At 39.8% G+C, this 19809-nt stretch overlaps 1 protein-coding gene across 1 annotated transcript in view; it reads left to right on the top strand.

Annotated features, from left to right (window-relative positions):
- The window catches only part of Nup160 (nucleoporin 160), a 50284-nt gene extending 35455 nt beyond the window's left edge, over positions 1-14829 (top strand). The window contains exons 24-36 of the mRNA XM_051184252.1: positions 114-209; positions 298-392; positions 482-578; positions 671-776; positions 2206-2366; positions 3335-3395; positions 4771-4881; positions 5053-5176; positions 6838-6939; positions 9267-9408; positions 10988-11113; positions 12158-12262; positions 14187-14829. Of these exons, the coding sequence (XP_051040209.1) occupies positions 114-209; positions 298-392; positions 482-578; positions 671-776; positions 2206-2366; positions 3335-3395; positions 4771-4881; positions 5053-5176; positions 6838-6939; positions 9267-9408; positions 10988-11113; positions 12158-12262; positions 14187-14276 (1416 nt within the window). The 3' untranslated portion in view covers positions 14277-14829. The remainder of the gene's footprint in view (positions 1-113; positions 210-297; positions 393-481; positions 579-670; positions 777-2205; positions 2367-3334; positions 3396-4770; positions 4882-5052; positions 5177-6837; positions 6940-9266; positions 9409-10987; positions 11114-12157; positions 12263-14186) is intronic.
- The last annotated feature ends 4980 nt before the right edge of the window (positions 14830-19809 follow it).

The raw sequence follows: 19809 nt of genomic DNA, 5'->3' as shown, positions 1-19809 counted from the left end.
TGCTGGGAATTGAACTCAAGTGCACTGCAAGAGCTAACCATGCTCTTAACTGCTGAGCCATCTCTCTAGTCCCCAGTCACATGAGTTTTAACAGAAATTTCTTAACTTCTTAGGTTTTACGTCTACTGGATGTTGTTGGACTGCCTGAGCTGGTTATTCAGTTGGCTACATCAGCAATTACTGAAGCCGGTGATGACTGGAAAAGTCAGGTAAAAACAAACTAAACTTGTTTTCCTTAAGATTTGTCATGGGTATGGTATTTTAATTTCTAATACTCTTTTTTGATATCTGATTCAGGCTACTTTAAGAACATGCATTTTCAAACATCATTTGGACTTGGGTCACAATAGCCAAGCATATGAAGCCTTAACACAGATTCCTGATTCCAGCAGGTAATCTAGTCATTTTTAGAGAAAGCAGTTCTCTAGCCCTGTTGAACTCACTAAGACAGTTCACCCTTATCTCTTCTCCCTTCTTCTAGGCAGTTAGACTGTTTGCGACAGCTGGTGGTAGTTCTTTGTGAACGCTCCCAACTGCAGGATCTTGTAGAGTTTCCCTATGTTAATCTGCATAATGAGGTAATTAATTTGTCCACTTCTGTCTAGTGTCAAGTCTTTCAGCTGCCATGATTGCCGCTAACTTTAACATCTGATTGCTCATCTGTCGTTAGGTTGTAGGAATAATTGAATCACGTGCTAGAGCAGTGGACCTTATGACTCATAATTACTACGAACTTCTCTATGCTTTTCACATCTACCGCCACAATTACCGAAAAGGTGAGCAGCTTTATGAGTTTAGTCATATTTCCAAAAACATTGTGTATTAGAATGTGTTTTAATTATATTTAAATATAAGATTAGTTTCAACCTTTTGCTGATTGTCCAATAACACTGGGAAAAATATATATTTGTCCAATAACATTGAGAAACAATTTTTGAGCATACAATATATTAAATATATTGTATTTTTTTTACATGACATGATTTTTTAAATTTATTTTTTATTTTATGTTCATTAGTGTTTTTCCTGCATGTATGTTTGTGTGAGGGTGTCAGATCTTGGAGTTACAGACAGTTGTGAGCTGCTGTGTGGGTGCTGGGAATTGAACCCAGGTCCTCTGGTGGAGCAGGCAACCCTCTCAACCCCTGAGCCATCGATCCAACCCTAAGTTTTCACTGTTATTGAACAATTTTTTTTTTTCTGTGCACATGTGTTATGGCAGACTTTTGAACATCAGAGGACAGTTTACAGAGTCGTTCTGTCCTCGGAGCATGTATTTGGATTCCAGATATCAAACTCTGGTTATCCAGTTTGGCAATAAAAGCCTTTATTCACTGAACTGTCTCACCAGACTCATGTTGGCAGTTTTTACTATTATTTTTGTCTTTGTTTCCTTTTCTCATATTGGAGCTTAAACTCAAGGGCCCAGGTATTAGGCAAAGGATCTATGACTGTACTACTTCTAGCCTCTTTTTTTCCTTGATGTTAGCCATTTGTTAGTGAACCATTCAGAGGTAATCTGACATTCCAAGTATTGTATGACCACTCTCCAAAACTCTTTTCCTCCTAAGAAACTGAAGGTCAACGCCACTGTTGCTCCTGCACTCTCCATCTCTAATACACACTATTCTGGTAGCCTTCTGAATTTGTTCTGCTGCATTCTTCAGTGCTTGCCTTTAGAACTGTCTTATTTGAATTAGCTTGACTTTAGGGTTCATCTATGTAGTTGCATGTATTAGAATTTCCTTTTTATGTCCCTTTTTAAGATTGAATTATAGCCAGGTGGTGGTAATGCACACCTTTAATACCAGCACTTAACAGGCAGAAGCAGGTGGATCTCTGTGAGTTCAAGGCCAGTCTGGTGTAAAGAGTAAGTTTCAGGACAGGCTCCAAAGCAACAGAGAAACCATGTCTCAGAAAGAAAGAAAAGAAAAGAAAAAAGAACCCAAAATCATCTTTAGCTACAAAGTGAATTCAAAGCCAGCGAGGATTCATAGCTATTGTACTTTTTACATTTCCTGAAAAGGTGCCACAAGAGTTGTATTCAATATTTTCACCAATAGTTTTTGTGTGTGGCTTTAAGATTCAAAAACAGTTTTGTGTGTGGCAATTCAATGTTGCCTCAAATTTTAGTATCTCATGTGTAACAGATTCTTTTTGTAGCTGTAAAGAAACATTTTTGTCTAATTGACTCTTGTCTTCTAGCTGGTACGGTGATGTTTGAGTATGGTATGCGTCTTGGCAGAGAGGTTCGAACTCTCCGGGGACTGGAGAAACAAGGCAACTGTTACCTGGCTGCTATTAACTGTTTACGCCTTATTCGTCCAGAGTATGCATGGATTGTACAGCCAGCCTCTGGGGCAGTGGTATGAAAACTTTTCTTTGGAGGAATTTTGAATCATTATGTTTTGGGGGGTTTTTTGTTTTGTTTTTGTCCTTTCAACTATTCTCTCATTTGCTTCGTTTCATTTAAAATGTCTACTGAGGATGCTGGTTGTTGGCGCATAGCTATAATCCCAGCACTCAGAAAGTGAAGACAAGGAGGATCAGGACTTGAAAGCCAGCCTCTGCCACTTAGTGAATTTAAGACCAGCCTGATCTACTCGAGACCCTGCCTCAAAGTGCTTACTAAGTGACAGCCACTTTTTTAAAAATCAGTCTTGTTTATAATAGTTACCATTTGAGAAGGCAGGCACAGTTTTTCCTATCCTGCTGATAGCTTTCTGTGTTACTAGACTGGAGCTAGTGGACCATGTGATTTACATACAGATCAAATCTATGACATTGGTCAAAATAACGTGATAAATAAGTGAACCCTCTTGATAAACAGCTCTATTTTGTTATGTGATGGTTACAGTACCCCTGTAAGAAGAGTTACATCAAGTAAAATAATAATTCGTTGCCAGGGTGGTGGTACACACCTTTGATCCTACCTAGCACTTAGTAAGCAAAAGCTTTGAGGCTATCCTGGTCTACACAGTAAGTTCCAGGATAGCCTAAGTAATAGTGAAACCCTGACTTAAAAATTAAAAAATATGGACAACAACAAAATTCTATTGAGAATTTAAGCATGAATTCTCTAATAGTTAATGCTATAGAAATAAAATACTGTCTTTTAGCCAGGCAGTGGTGGTACATACCTTTAATCCCAACACTCAGGAGGCAGAGATCTTTGTGAGTAAGAGGCTGCCTGGTCTACTGAGGGAGTTCCAGGACAGCCAAGGCTTCATAGAGAGACCTTGTCTGGACCCACACCCCTACCCACCTCAGCCCTGCCCACAAAAAAAAAACCAAACTGTCTTTTAGAGTTAAGTTACTGGTTTTTGTCTTTTAGTCCGATCGCCCTGGAGCATCCCCTAAGAGGAATCATGATGGCGAGTGCACAGTTGTCCCAAGTGAGTTGGGGATTTCTCATTTTGACTGTAGCTATTGTTATAGTTCAGGAGATGTGGATTAAGAGTATGTATGTGTATTATAGTGATTATATGTAATATAGGCAAATGATAACATTACTTATATATAATACTATAAATATTACACATAGTTGGTACATATGGTAAAATTACCTTATTTTAGTTTAGTTTCAACTTTTTTATCTGCCTTTATCTGTCTTAAGAGGCCTTTGAAAATATTGTACTGTTGCTGGGCCATGGTGGTGCACATCTTTTAACTCAGCACTCAGGAGGCAGAGGCCAGTGAATCTCTGTGAATTCTGTAGCCTGGTCTACAGAATCTCTGTGAATTCTGTAGCTCTGTAGCCTGGTCTACAGAGCTAGTTCTAGGACAGCCAGGGCTACACAGAGAAACCCTGTCTTGGAAAACCAAAAGAAAAGGAAATACCGTACTGTCATATAAGAAATGAAAATTACTTTCAAGTGTTTCTTTGGGAATCTCTGTGGCCTGACCTGGTAGTAGGGTGCATTACTTTACTCCCAGAACTAGAGAGGCAGATGTAGGCAGTCTCTGTGAGTTCAAGGCCAGCCTCGTCTACAAAGTGACTTCCAGAAAAGCCAAGGCTACACAAAGAAACCCTGTCCCTGCTGGGGGTTGGGGGAAGGTTGGGGAGCTTAGTTCAGTGGATAAATTGTCTGCTCTACAAGCATGAGAGCCTGAGTTCAAATCCCTGTACCTACATGCAAAGCCAAGCTGTAACTTAGTTCTGAAGAAGGACACAAAGATCCTTGGAACTCACTGGCCAGCTAGTCTGTCCCAATTGGTTATTTCCAGATCCAATGAAAGAAAAGTCTCAAGAAGTAAGAAAAAGTTGGGTGTGGTGACATGTGCCTTTAATCCTAGCACTGGCCTAGAGGCAGGTGTGTCTCTGGGTCTAAAGTCTGCCTGATTGATCTACATAACAAGTTCTAGGCCAGCCAAAACTATGTCATCAGACCTGTCTCAAAAAAAAAAAAAAGTAGAAAGCAAAAGTGTTGGTGTTGATTATTGTGTTTTAAGTTAACTCAGTACCAATTGCTTTCATCAGGAGCCCTTATAAATGGATCATGGCCTTTCACAAAGAGCTTGGACTCCAGATTTTCTAATCATTTGGTTTGATTCAGCTGTGTATATAAAGAAAGGGATATTGCTTAATTTTTACTGAATCCTCTGTTTTCTTCATTTCTTCCTTGATGCCTTGGAAAATTAAACTGAGAGACCTTGTCCCACTCTCAACCCCCCCAAAAGTGAAATGACTTAATGTCCACTCAAAATGAACAAATTCATGTAATAGACATATTCTTATACTTTGGGTAATGAAATTTATTTGGTTTCTAGCCAATCGGCAAATTGAAATTCTGGAATTGGAAGATCTGGAAAAAGAATGTTCTTTAGCTCGAATTCGTCTCACATTGGCTCGGCATGATCCATCAGCGATTGCCATTGCAGGTAGGAATTTAACTTCTAACCAACCTGTACCAATGACACAGAGCCAAGCAGTGGGGTAATGTGTTAGGTAGGTAGGTCCAAGGCAAGAGAGTTTTTGTCAACAATCAAAGCTTTTAGTCTCATTTGTGTATGTCCTTGAGTGCACTAACTAGCCATATTCCATTTCCACAGGAAGTTCATCAGCAAAGGAGATGGTCACTCTCTTGGTTCAGGCTGGCCTCTTTGACACTGCCATATCACTCTGTCAGACTTTTAAGCTTCCCTTAACACCAGTCTTTGAGGGACTTGCTTTTAAGTAAGTAAAAATTACCTTTTAATAGCCTTAATTTTCAAAGGGTGGTGGTGGCACATGCCTCTAATCCCAGCACTTCGGAGGCAGAGGCAAGCAGATCTCTGAGTTTGAGGCTAGCCTGGTCTACAGAGTGAGTTCCAGAACAGGCTCCATGGCTACATAGAGAAACCCTGTCTCAAAAAACAACAAAAAGCCAATTTTGTAATGTCTCAGAGATCCTATTCTATTTAGTGTGATACAGTAATCAAAAGCTGCTAAACCATTACAAAGAGGTACTCTGATTTGTGCAAGAAAATTTTAAATTGATAGCTTTTTATTTAAAAAATAATCTTTATCAGGAGTGGTAGAGAGGTAAAGGCAGGAAAATGGGGTTTGAGGCCAGTCTCAGCTATATAAGACCATGCATGTCTCAAAAACAAACCAAAACCCTTGATTTTGAGCTTTTTTTGAGAAGACACTCTGAATTAGATAATGATACTGGTGTTCATTCTAGAGGAGACATGTGCTCTTTTTAGTCGTTTGGGACATCTTTGGCCCTTGTAGTCAGTGTTTTCAAAATTGTGTCTTTCTTGTTTCTCCTCTTTCTCGTGCATGCGTGCATGTGCCAGAAGACAACCTGGGTTGTTGTTCCTCAGAAGCTGTCCACCTTGGTTTTGAGACAGGATCTCTTACTGGCGTCTGGAGTTTGCCCCTCACTGGGTCAGTGAGCCTAGGAGCACTCCTGTGTCTACCTCCCCAACACTGGGGTTACCGGCATGCCACCATGCCCAGCTTTTTACCTGGCTGCTGGGGATCAAATGTGTGTCCTACACTTGTGTAACAAACATTTCAGTGACTCAGCCATTGTACTGTCCCTAAAATTTAATTACGATCTGGGAGTTTAGCACAGTGATAGACTTGCCCAGCATGTGCAGGGTCCTTCATAAGTTCTATACTGACACTTTTTTTTTTTTTTTTTTTTTTTTTATTTTGAGACAGGGTTTCTTTCCATATAGCCCAGGATGGCCTAAAAGTCATGGTACTCCAGCCTTCTAAGTGCTGACATTATAGATAACTTTTTATTGAAGTTATAGCTACTGGTAACTTGCTTTGTGAAAGGAAATATTTTGAAACATTCTAATTTGGGGCACTGGAGAGATATTTCAGTGGCTAAGAGCACTAGCTGGTTGGCCACCACAGGTACCAGGCATATAAATAGTGCACAGACAAACATGAGGCAGAACTAAAATAATTTTTTTTTTTTTTTTAATCTCAGTGAGTTCAAGGTCAGCCTAGTCTACAGGGTGAGTTCTAGGACAGCCAGGACTATAAATACAGAGAAACCCTGTCTCAAAATTAATTAATTACTTAATTAATTAATTTAATGAAACATTCTAATTTTTAGTTTTGAGACAGGGTCTATGTAGCCAGGGCTGACCTCAAATATCAGAGATCCACCTGCCTCTGTCTCCCAAATGTTGGGATTCATTGTGCAAATTGTCTCTTGACATCTGATAGGTATGTGGGTCCTCCAGCTGTATGGTTTTTAGAAGAAGGGGAAGCCAGTATACTAGTAATAAATTCAGGGATAGGCCAGAGCTAATTGTCTTACCTGCCTAGGTGTTGTAGCAAAATTAAGTAGCACTTCATCAGGTAGTTATGGTGTGGGACTGTTTTCATTGCAGGTGCATCAAGTTGCAGTTTGGAGGAGAAACAGCACAAGCAGAAGCCTGGGCCTGGCTAGCAGCCAATCAGTTGTCTTCTGTCATCACTACTAAGGAGTCCAGGTAGCCCTAGTGTTCCTAGGCCTGGGTAGATTTACCATTTGCAAAGCTGTGGCACTCTTCCCTTGAATAGATAGCTTTTTAAAAAAGGAATTGTGTGGATGTTTTGCCCGAGTGTGTGGATGTAAACCATGTGTGTACTTGGTGACCAGGGAAGTCAAAACTGGAGTTAGGAATGGCTGTGAGCCACCATGGGAGTGCTGGGAACTGAACTCATGTCCTCTGCTGGACCATCTCTCCAACCCCTTTGAATAGAGCTTTATGCTAACCACTTTACTCTATTTCTTGCTCATTTTGGGGGAGGGGTGTTTGTGTCTGTTTTTTGAGACAGGTTTTCTCTGTGTAACACTGGCTGTTCTGGGACTCAAAGCAGACTGGCCTCAAACCCAGAGAGATCTACCTGCCTCTGCCTTTTAAGTGCTGAGATTAAAGATGTGTGTGTGCTACCACCTTTTTTTTTTTTTTTTTTTTTTTTTTTTTGGCTAATTCATTGTTTCTTATTATTCTTTTGAAATAAGACCTCACTATGTATCCCACACTTTTCTCAAATTCTCAGTTCTCCTGCCTTGCCCTCCTGAGTGATAAGTTTTTTATAGGTATACTTGCCTTTATCTGTCTATGTGTGTGATTACAGTTGTAATCACCTCGTAGTGATGCTGGGAACAAATGTGGGTCTTCTGCAAAAGCAGCAAGTATTCTTAACCATTGAGCTATCTATCTCTCCAGCCCTCTAAGTTTTTATAGAAGCTGGAAGTTGATTTAGAGACATGGCTCAGTGGTTAAGAGTTCATGTTGCAACCAGATATAAAGGCACAGGCCTTTAATCCCAGCATTCTGGAGGCAGAGGCAGGCGGATCTCTGAGTTCGAGGCCAGCCTAGTCTACAAAGCGAGTTCCAGGACAGGCGTCAAAGCAATACAGAGAAACCCTGTCTCAAAAAACCAAAAAAGAAAACAAACAAACAAAAAAAAGACTCAAGCTTGACTCCCAGCACCCACATCAGGCAGCCTACAACAATCATAACTGGATCTCTAGAGTATCCAAGCACCCACATCAGGCAGCCTACAACAATCATAAGTGGATCTCTAGAGTATCCAAGCTGTCTCCTAAACCCTGTGGGTCTGTGGGTACCTGCATTCACATGTACGTAGATATATGTAGACATGTAATTTAAAAGAATAAATAAGGGGGCTAGAGGGATGGGTCAGAGGTTAAGAGCACTGGCTACTCTTCAGGGTATCTGGGTTCAATTCCCAGCACTCACATGGAGGCTCACAACTGTCTGTAACTCCAGTTCCAAGAGATCCAATAACACCTTCTGAGTACTGCCTGCATGTAGTGCACAGATACACAAAGGCACAACACAAAATTTTTAAAGATGAATCTGATTTTTCCTCCATTCCTTCTATTAAGCTGGGACGTGTCCTCTTTACGAGTTTACTCTTTGGCAATCTGCCATGCACTAACCTCCATTGTCTACTTTGTTTTGACATTCTTTAGGTACTTACTTTGCCCAAGACCTCAAGATAGTGTGAATAAATTTAGTTCCCTCAGAATTCTTCAAACAATCCTAATTCTAGTAAACTACCTTTTATGAAATGCATTTACACTGTATTATGCAGTTTAGCATAATTAAAATGATAGTGTTTTAAAATCTGAAAGTTCTTGTTTAAATCTGTCCTCTACTGATGTTAGAGAATATCTGACCTTGCATGATTTATAAGCAGTAGAACTTTATGTGCCTCATGTTCTAGAAGCTAGAAGTCCAACATCAAGATTCCAACATCTACAAGGACCTTCTTGCTATACCAAGAAAATAACAGTCTCTCCTCTGCATCAGACCCATCCATCATGCTTAATTCAATTCTTGTGAACACTGATGTGTTCCTGAGACAGGAGCCTCTACTAGACCACATTCCTCAAAACTATTACATTGGAGATTATGTTTCCATCACAAGGTCTGGGGAGATGACTCAAATAGTTCCCAGCACCCATGCTGGCCACTTCTATAACTACAACTCCAGGAGTCTGACACCCTATTCTGGCCTCTGCAGACATGCATGTGTGTGTGTGTGTGTGTGTGTGTGTGTGTGTGTGTGTGTGTGTGTGTGTACATGTACACACTAAAACACTAAGTATAAACTTATAAAAATAATCTTTTTTTTATCTGAAACTGCTTCAGTTATGTCTGCTCACACCTATAATTACAGCACTCAGGAGGCAGACAATAGGGTCTTAAGATGGGCTTGGTCTATAGTAAGACCTCATCTCTAATAATTGATTAATAGGAAAGGAAATCTGAATTCCTTTGTCCTTTTTACTTTTTCCAAGTGCTACAGATGAAGCATGGAGGCTATTGTCAACTTACTTGGAAAGATACAAAGTCCAGAATAACTTGTATCATCACTGTGTGATTAACAAATTATTGTCTCATGGAGTCCCTCTGCCTAACTGGCTTATAAACAGTTACAAGGTATGTAATATTGAGGTGGAGTGATAATTTGAGAAAATGTTCTGACTTGTAGCCATTTGTGGTAGTGGTAGTTGGGAGCTAGAGGCAAGAAGATCAGGGGGATTTCAAAGCCAGCCATTGCTACATAGTAAATAGATAAATGAGACACTGTCACATATGAAAAGGGGCAATAGAGGAAATTCAGATTTATATTTATATCCTAGTCACAGCTAACAGGCAGGACTATCACAGTTTGACTTAAATTCCACACATAGGAATTTAGATTTCAAGTTTCATGAGCTAATAATTAGATTAATACCTACTGTGCTCACTAAACGGTGAGCTTATAATTAGAATAATGAGTATATTATTAGATATGGTATAGCATATCATTGCTCAAAAACTTGACAGCAGTGAGTAGAATAGTTACCAGTTAATGCAACAGTATTTCTTTGAATCAGAGGATTGTATGTTGGTCTATTGTATGTTACCATGAAAAGGTACTTGGGCAGGCTAGCTTTATAAAGAAAGATGTTTACTTTTCTCCATGTTTTATAAGCTAAACTTCAAGAAAACATGGCACATTGTTTTAGCCTTCAGTGAATACCCTTTGTATTATGTTATATCATAGTGGATTGCACTGTGGTAGGAATGCATGGGGGCATAATATGGTCATCGGAAAGGAAGCCAGAGAGCAATTCAACCTCTTTTATCATTCATAACAGCTCACTCTCTTCGGAATATAGCACCCTCCTCAATCTAAACATCCCCCACTTGATCCCACTTCTCAAAAGTTTCCTTCCTCTACCAGTACTATCACATTGGGGCCCAAACCTCCAATATATGAATCCACATCTGAACTATACAAAACCATCTATAGCAAAATGGTTTGAATGGTAACTTCTTTAAAATGTTGATTCCTGGGTCTCATGTCAGACTACAAAGTCAAATTATCTGAGGCAAGAAACCAGAACTCTGCATTTTAACAAGTGTATTTGTATTATAGCCCTAGCTGGCCTAAAATTTATTGTAAACTTAACTGGCTTTGAATTTATTATTTAAACTGGGCTGGACTTGAACTCAGAAAGCCACCAGCCTCTCATTCCACATATGGGAATTAGAAATGTGCAATACCAACCCAAGTTTTTGTTGTTATAATTTTGGTTTTTTTTTTGGTTTCTTGGGTGGGGGTTTGTTTTGTTTTTGTTGTTGTTATTTGTTTGGGGTTTTTGTGTGGGGGGGTTGTTTGTGGTTTTTCAAGACAGGTATTTCATTTTCCATATCGATCCCAGTTCCCTCTCCTTCCCATCCTCCCATATCCCCCATACCATCCCCTATCCAGTCCCCAGGGAGGGTGAGGCCTTCCATAAGGGATCATCAAAGTGTTTCTTATAAGTTGAAATACAACTATACTGAAAAAGTTAATAGGAAAACCTGACATTTGATGATGCACAGAAACAGTCAACATGTGTTTTGGTAGTACAAGTAGGTGTATGTGCATTTGGTTTCTTGCAAAATTTCTAAAACATTCTAGAAGGCAACACTGTTGAGTTCTACTTCAACTAGGAGTAGTTGTGCTTATAATTGTTACTTTTTACAGAAAGTTGATGCTGCTGAATTGCTTCGTCTGTACCTGAACTATGACCTTTTAGAAGAAGCTGTGGAATTGGTCTCTGAATATGTGGATGCTGTATTAGGGAAAGGACATCAGTACTTTGGAATTGAGGTAGATGCATATGAATGTTTCCTTTTTATTATGTATTACCACACTAAGTATTAAATAAGGAAGTATCTAAAATAAATTGCATATAAAGTATATATTTAGTTATATAGTGAAATATTGGTACTCCAGGAACCTTTAGCTTTTGTTTTGTTTAGTTTTTTTAAGATTTATTTTTAGCTAGGCATGGTGGTATACACCTTTGATCCCAACACTTGGGAGACAGAGGCAGGCAGATCTCTAAGTTTGAGGCCAGCCTGGTTTTCAAAGTCAATTCCAGGACACCCAGGACTGTTACACAGAGAAACTCTGTCTTGAGGGGAAAATTATTTTTAATCATGTGTGTGCCACATGCCTGTTGGTACCTGAGGAGGCCAGAGGTATTGGGTTCTCTGGAGCTGGAATTATAGACCATTGTGAACTGCCTGATACAGATGCTGGGAATCAAATTCAGGTCCTCTGGAAGAATAATATGCACTCTTTCTTTTTGGTTTTCCTCCCTTGAAACAGGGTTTCTCTGTGTAGCTTTGGAGCCTGTCCTGGAACTAGCTCTGTAGACCTGGCTGGCCTCAAACTCACAGAGATCCACAGATCCACCTGCCTCGGCCTCCCGAGTGCTGGGAGCATTTTTGAGATAGGGTCTCTCTGTTATGTAGCTCTAGTTGTCCTAGAATTCTACTTGTAGACCAGATGAGTGATGGCATAAAATGTTAATACATTAACTCAATTGAAAGAAAAGGGAGGAATTCAGATGTGTGTGTTTATGTATATTCCTTTTTTTTTAATTATTTTATTTATTGTGTGTGCACACATTTGTGCCACAGTGTACCTGGAAGTCAGAGAACAACTTGGGGGATTCATTTCTGTCTTTCCATGGTGTGATCCAGAATTGAATTCAGTAACTTAGACTTGGTGGCAAGTGCCTTTACCATCTTACCAGCCCCACACAGTTTCTTAATGGGGGTGGGGTGGGGTTCAAAGTGTTTCATGTATAAAGTTCTGCAAAAGCAACTACCTAGAAGAAATGATGTCATAGATATTTTCTTTCAGTTTCCACTGTCTGCAACAGCCCCCATGGTATGGCTCCCATACTCCTCTATTGATCAGCTTCTCCAGGCTCTTGGAGAAAACAGTACCAACAGTCACAACATTATAGTAAGTAAATCCTTGGGTTGTCTTTAACAAGGCTCTACTAGCAGGCACACCATAGAGCATGGTTATTGATTGTCTAGGAGGAGAGGAAGGACAAGAGCTATTTATTGCCCATAATGTGCTGTACTCCCATTTCTTTATAAATAAAAAGCCTAAGCAACCATTTCAGAAGGAATTATGTAGGCTTCAGTTGCAGAGACAATGACCTACAGTTCTTTTTCAGTAGGTGTTTAGCAGGGTGGCTCTACAGGATGAATGTTACTAGAGTAGAGTGTGATAAATTGTCAGTCTCCTGAGTGACCTTTGTAATATGTTCTGGAACCCATACTAACTGCAGCTTACCTAAAAAGTAAATACATAAAATAAAATACTAGTTTTTGCTTCCTCGGTCTTACAAAGATGACTTTTTGTTTACTGAAGTGTCTGCCCAACCCTATCAACTGGAACTCAGAAAATATGATTGTAAACTACTTATTACAGTAGCACACACCTGTAGTCCTAACTACTGGTGCTGAAGCAAGAAATCAATCCCACCTTGCATTGGTGGTGCTGCCTTTAATCCCAGCACTCAGGAGGCAGAGGCAGGCGGATCTCTGTGAGTTCTAAGCCAGCCTGGTCTACAGAGCAAGTTCCAGGGCAGGCTCCAAAACAATACCGAGAAATCCAGTCTTTGGGGGGGGGGGGGGGAGCAGGGAGAATCAATCTCTTAATCTTGGGAGCTTAAGGGTCAGCCTGGTGAATACAAAAATGGCATCTTAGCAAAAATGAGTGAAAGACTGGTTCAGGGTATGAGCTCCTTGCTTTGATTTTGTTGTACTCCCCTTTTGTTTGGAGATGTGCTAGGTGTGTGCTGCTCTCAAACCCATGGTTTTCTAGCCTTGGCTTCCCAAATGCTGGATTATAAGGCATGTGCCACCATATCTAGACCTAAACTGGTGTGTTTTTCTTGGGGAGGGTTGTTTTTTTTTTTTTTTTTTTTTTTTTTTTTTTTTTTTTTTTTTTTTGGAGACAGGATTTCTCTGTGTACCTGCTCTAGCAGTACTGGAAATTGCTCTGACCAGGCTGACTTCAAACTCATAGAGGTCCACCTGCCTCTGCCTCCCAAGTGCTGGGATTAAAGATGCACACTGATGCCGCCCAGCCTAAACTGCTTTCACAGTATTTATTAAGGAGGAAGGAGATGGAATAGCCCTGGAAACTCATTACTATCAGTTGTATCTATCAATTTAAATAAAACAATAAGTATTTGTCCTGTATTTACGAAGAAGCTAGTAGACTAGTTAAATCAGATATAATGTCTCATTCTGGGAAAAGAGCTAGTAATTCTGTCATTGCACATAATCCCAGCACTTGGGAGGCAGAGGCAGGCAAGGCAGATCTCTGAGTTCGAGGCCAGCCTGATCTACAGAGCAAGTTCCAGGATAGCCAGAACTACTTAATGAGATCCTGTCTCAAAAGGGGGGGGGAGGATAAAATAAAAATACTTATGTGACCTGTTGTGGTAGAACACAATGGTAGGATATAGTAAAAAAGAGGATCGTGGCTTTGAGGTCATATTTTCATTAACAAGGAATCATAGTGTGCAACTTTCATCCCAGAGGGAAGGAACTCTGTTCATTAAGGCCAGCTTGGTCTACATAATAAGATCCAGGCCAATCAGGGCTGTGTACTGAAACCTTGTCTCAAAACAAAACAACAACAAAACTGGTGTGCTAGCACTTGGGAGGAGAAAGCAGGATACACAATGAGACCTTGTCTTGTACATACATACATACATACATACATACATACATACATACATACATACATACAGGAAGCAGAGCAGCAAACGTCCCTAATAGTACACACTGGTTGATAAAGTTAAGAGTGATTCAGTTTTAACTCTTCAAGCTATTCTATGTAACGACTTCTTTCTTTTCTCTTACAGCTATCCCAGAAAATTCTCGACAAGCTAGAAGACTACCAGCAAAAAGTTGACATGGCAACACGTGATTTATTATACCGTCGGGACTTGTGATCTAGATAGCTACTCAGCCTTTGTAACCGATTGGTGCCTCTTAGGGCTTAAGACTACCCCACAGAAACCCTGTGCTCAAGGCCAGTTTTTATAACTGTAAATGATGTGTACGGCACTTGAGCCTGCATTCTGCACAAGATAAGAGAACAGGAAAGTCGGGACCGGCCCCATGCTTGCTGGTGGTGCTATCACGGTTTCTGGTTTTCAACCTTCCTCTCCAGTGGCTGCTTTTGTATATGATTCTCAAGCTTTTTCAGAGTTTATATTTTTTTAAACTACCGAAGACATCCTATATCTTCAAATTAAAACTCACCTTCACTTTCCATAATACCTAATGGTTGTTGGCTTGTTATAACTGACCACCAAATAGTCACTGCACATCTTTTAATTTTTTCTTATCTTTTTTTGTATTTCAGTGGGATTGTTTTGGTCCAAAACTAACATGTATTTTCTGTATTACAAACAAAGACTAGTGGTTTTGCACACTCTTTTCATTATTTATTGTAGAATTTTTCATATGACCATCAATAAAATATTAAGTAATTTGCCTAGATTAAGTATAAATTATGACCAACCTTTTAAGGAAAATATATTTGAGTCTGGCTCTAAGTCTAAAGTTGAGTAAATGTCAGAAAAAATAATGTCAATCATCTATAAAAGAAACAGATTTTTCATTTTCAAAGTGTATTAATTTATTTGATTTATAATAGTCAAGCTGGACTTGATCATACAGTAAGTCTGATAACATATTGGACCAAAATAGAATTTTACTGATCAGAATCAGAAACATTCATGCATACAAACTTTGGGAAAGGTAAAAAAAATAATAATAATAATAAAATATCCTTTGATTTTATTCTGTATATTAAGACTTATCTTTTAGGGAACAGTCTCTATACTATTTGTGTGAATGGATATCCTTTGACTTTTGTGTTTTTCATAGCCTTTAGAATTTATACTGTTGCTGGACAGTAATATTACACACCTTTACCTTTAATCCCAGCACTTGAGAGGCAGGTGAATCTCTGTGAGTTTGAGGCCAGCCTGGTCTACAAAGAGAGTTCCAGAACAGCCAGGACTATTACACAGAGAAACCCTACCTCAAGAAAACAAACAAACAAAAAATTATACTGTCAACAACCTATTTGTACTACATAGTTTTTAGCTTTACGATGCTTAATATGAGGTATTAGGGATTGACCCTTTCCCTCCCAGCTTTCTAACCAGTGGCTTTCCACTAGAACAAGAAAGGCAGTAACCTATCTATGCATACATACTCAACCTTGATCATTTAATACTAATCTGAAAAGTGTCATACCCCCGTTGTAGCCATGTCTGATGAGCAGCAAGCAGGAAGATGGGTTGCTGATCCAAGCAGTACTTCCACAGTAGCAGTTCACAGAGCATTGACCAGCGTTTCCTAAGATAATTGTTTGGGTTCCAGATCTAATCCCCATAGCAAAGCCAGTCTAGTTCTTCCTTCCACTTATTTCTACTTGCCTCACTCACTTCAATTTGCATACCATTTTGAGCCTGTGTTTGTGTTTACTGTGCCCTGTAATACTTTAATCATCCATAGTAATATGACCATTCCTTGTTTTTTTCTTCTCTGGTGATTTTTCTGTTACAATGTATTATTTCAAAGTTTCCCTGAGAGTCTAGAGAGATGGCTCAGTGGTTAAGTAGGCTCTTCCACACAACCCAAATTTGAGGCCCTGTATTGGGCAAGCAGCTCACAACCACTTGTAACAGCAGCTCCAGGGGGTCTGACACTCTCGTCTCAACTTCTGACACCTGCACTTGTGCACATCCCACATAAGCATATAGGAGTGTAGCTCAATGATAGAATATATGCTTAGAAGGCCCAAGGCCCTCAATTCCCAGCACTTTACAGAAATGGCTGTTAACAGATGTCCTTTCTGTTAATACTGCTTTTGGTAGGCCTGGGTGCCAAGCCCTGTGTTTGATCCCCATATTGTTACTTTTTACCAAGTGTATTACTGTCATTATTGTAACTTTGCAAACTTTTGCTTTACAAAGCTATTTTAGTATCATATATCCCCACCCACACCCCCACAGCCCCCACCAGCCCTTCTCACTGAGTCCTAGCTGCTTAAGAACCTTTGGGGGTCTGCTGGCCAAAGTGGCACACACCTTTAATACTAGCACTCACATTCAGGAGGCAGAGACAGGTGGATCTCTCTTGAGTCTGAGGCCAACCATAGTGAGTTCTAGGACAGCAGGGCTGTATAGAGAGGACCCTGTCTCAAAAAAAAAAAAAAAAGAAAGAAAGAAAGAGAAGAGAAAAAAGACCTTGAGATCAGTTGTCACCAGTTCAGTACCAGCTCTTGTCTCTATTCTGACTCCTTCTAGTTAGCTACTCAGTACTTCTCAAAGTCCTGGCTACATTGTTTCCTAAAACTTAACATGTAGGGGTAATCAAAATTATAGATTTGCAGAGATAACTCAACTGTTCCCTGCACTTCTGAGGGACAAGAGTTCAATTCCCAGCACCATCAACTTCAACACAACCAGCTCTTAACTCCAGTTCTAGGGGACTTAAAGCCATCTGGTCTCCTGAAGCACCTGTACACATATGACAAGTAGGCATGTCTCTCTGTTACAAGAGAGGCAGAGCTACATAGTGAGACCGTCTGAAACAAAATTATGAACATACCTTAAAGATCCTATTTCAATTTTCCCAACATAGGGTTTCATGTATCTCGGGCTGGTCTTGAACTCACTATTTCCAAAGATGATCCTGAATTTCTGATCCTCTTGCCTCTGCCTCCTAAATGCTAGAATAGTTATAGACCACTTAATGCATAAATGTATAAGTCCCAACTTAAGCAATGTTGGGATCTAGCCCAGGTCTCCATATACTAGTCAAGCACTCTACCAATTGGGCTGTATCCCCAGTTCCAACCCCAGCCCGAAGTCATTAATTCGCTATTTGGAATTATTAAGTCAAATAACACCTCATTTTATAAAACATGTTCTGTGGCTGGAAAAGTTGTGTCAATAAAATACAAGCCTGAGGGTGTGTGTCCAACCACCTAGAACCCAGGTTTGTAAAAGCTAAGCATGGTCATATGTTTGTAATCCTCATGCTGGAGGATAGAGACAAGGATCCCTGGGGTGTTGGCCACCAGGCTATGCTATTTGGTAAGATCCAGGCCAGGAGAGATCCTGACCAAAAAAAAAAAAAAAAAAAAAAACCCACTCCTGAGGCTGACCTCTGGCCTCCACATGCAAGTATACCCACTACCTGCAGAGGAACACACACATACATAATACATGCATACATACATACATACATACATACATACATACACAGAAATATGTTATTTGTACTGAGCCAATAGCAATTTTTAGCAACAGAGAGGGACCCAGCAAGATGCCAAACATAGTGACCTGAGTTTGATCTCCAGGATCTATGGTGGAACAAAACCAACCTGCAAGTCCTCTGATGTCCACACTTGAGGCACACACAAAACTAAAAAGATCTTTAAAATAGTGAAAAGTAACTTGTTTGTTTTTTTGTTTGTTTGTTTGTTTGTTTTTTGCCCCCGCCCCGTAACTTGTTTGTTTTAAAACTGTTTGCCTTGTGCACATTAAAGCCCAGGATACTTGTTTAGGTTAGCTACTATCTCAACCTCTGTTGCCTTTAAACTTCATTTCAGATTGGTGAGATGGAATGTTAAAACTGAGTGACTCAATTTTGGTCTGGTATGTCAGGCCTAGTACAGGAGCTAAACCTAAAACCAACTGTCTCCCATAAATTCTATTGAGCAGAAGAAAAGCTTAAAACCTGCTGGTGGAAGTGCACACCTTTAATCACAGCACTCAGGTGGCAGAGACAAGTGGATCTTTGTGACTTCCAGGCCAGCCTGGTCTACAAGAGCCAATTCCAGGACAGCCAGGGCTACACAGAGAAAAACCTGTCTCAAAACAAACAGAAACAAACAAAAAGCTTAAAACCTGAATACAGAAATCTCTAGTACAGCAAAACTGGGGTAGGGGAAGCAGAGTGGTATCCAGTAGATTAGCAAACTCTGCTCTCCTAGTTCTCAACCTATTGCAAACACCAACATTCCTCTCAAATAAATATGGATAGGATTTATATTTAAATAGCACAAAGAAGAGTATCCATGAACACAGTGTAGTTAAGAGACTTAGACCTCAATTTCATACACTTAACATTTGCACATAGTTTATATTATAGAAATTTCTGGTTTTAAATGTATATTTATGAGTGTTTTGCCTGAATGTATGTTTGTTCACCAGGTGTGTCCCTAGTGACCATAGGGCCAGAATGGGCATCAGAACCTCTGGTACTGGAGTTAAGGATGGTGGTGAGCCACTATGTGTATGCTGGGAATCAAACCTGGGATGCAAGAGCTTTTTACCACTGAGCCACCTCTCCAGCCCCATCACAGAAACTCCTAAAGTTTCCTTTAATCTACCCTATTTTTCCCAATCATGGTACCTAAAACCATAGATGTTCCTATATTACTAAAGTCTCCACACACATACCTGAAAATTAAAGACTTGAGTATAAATAAGCCATCCTTAACCTTTCATTATGACTACTCAGAACATCATAAGTAAAAAGCCAATTTATTGCTCAAATGACCTATGGACTGAATATAGATATTTCTTTCAATACAGCAAGCTTCATGCTTCAAATGAACTTCCATAAAACAAGTACAGTCAAATAATGTGGTATTATAAATAATCTGGTCTTTGTCCTTGGTTCTTGGCATACAACTTCAAAAACCTTTGGAATTTCCTGAGCTATGGGAATTTGCTTAATAAACTGAGTCCTGGTAAGTTCCTAACTAGCTTCTGAAATGGAGCTGCTCACCAGAAAACCACAAGATTAGAGGGTAGGAACTTTGGAACAGCTCTACTTCCTAGTAAGAATGAGTTCTGGGGCCAATCTTGTGGACAGCAAGTTGACAAATCAAGCCTTTGAAACCAAGACCCTTAAAAAAGATGAAGCTTTCCCACATGGTAAACTGGGAGACTGACACACTCCAGCTACAGAGGGAGGCTGAATGGAAGCCATGATTCCCCCCTCGCACTCTATTAACAATCCTTATAACACCATAGTAGTCATAAGTACAAAACTTTGCTGAGCTGTTCTACAGTGGTTCTAGTGATAGCCAGTCAAATGCAAGCATTCCTGAAATCTCAACCCCTCAACCTATAGAGTCTGATGCTAATTCCAGGTGGCCAGAATTGAATTGTACCAAAGAATAACCACTTTGAGGTGAAACAATAATTACACTTAACTAAATCAATTCAGCCATGAAATTTCATCCTACCCTACTGAACTGTCTCTTCTGTGGATTGTTCATCTTTGCCAGTAAATTAAAAGGAAAGCTCAATAGTACCAAATAGTACCAAATAGTAAAGACCACCTACCAAGTGACTATGACTAAATATATTTGAAAATATGTTTGTTTAAAGACAATACAGGGGTGTGCCAGACAGTGGAGGTGCACGCCTTTAATCCCAGCACTCAGGG

The sequence above is a fragment of the Phodopus roborovskii genome, unplaced genomic scaffold, assembly GCF_943737965.1.
Source record: "Phodopus roborovskii unplaced genomic scaffold, PHOROB, whole genome shotgun sequence".
NCBI lineage: Eukaryota > Metazoa > Chordata > Mammalia > Rodentia > Cricetidae > Phodopus > Phodopus roborovskii.
This window is presented reverse-complemented; position numbering and strand designations above follow the sequence as displayed.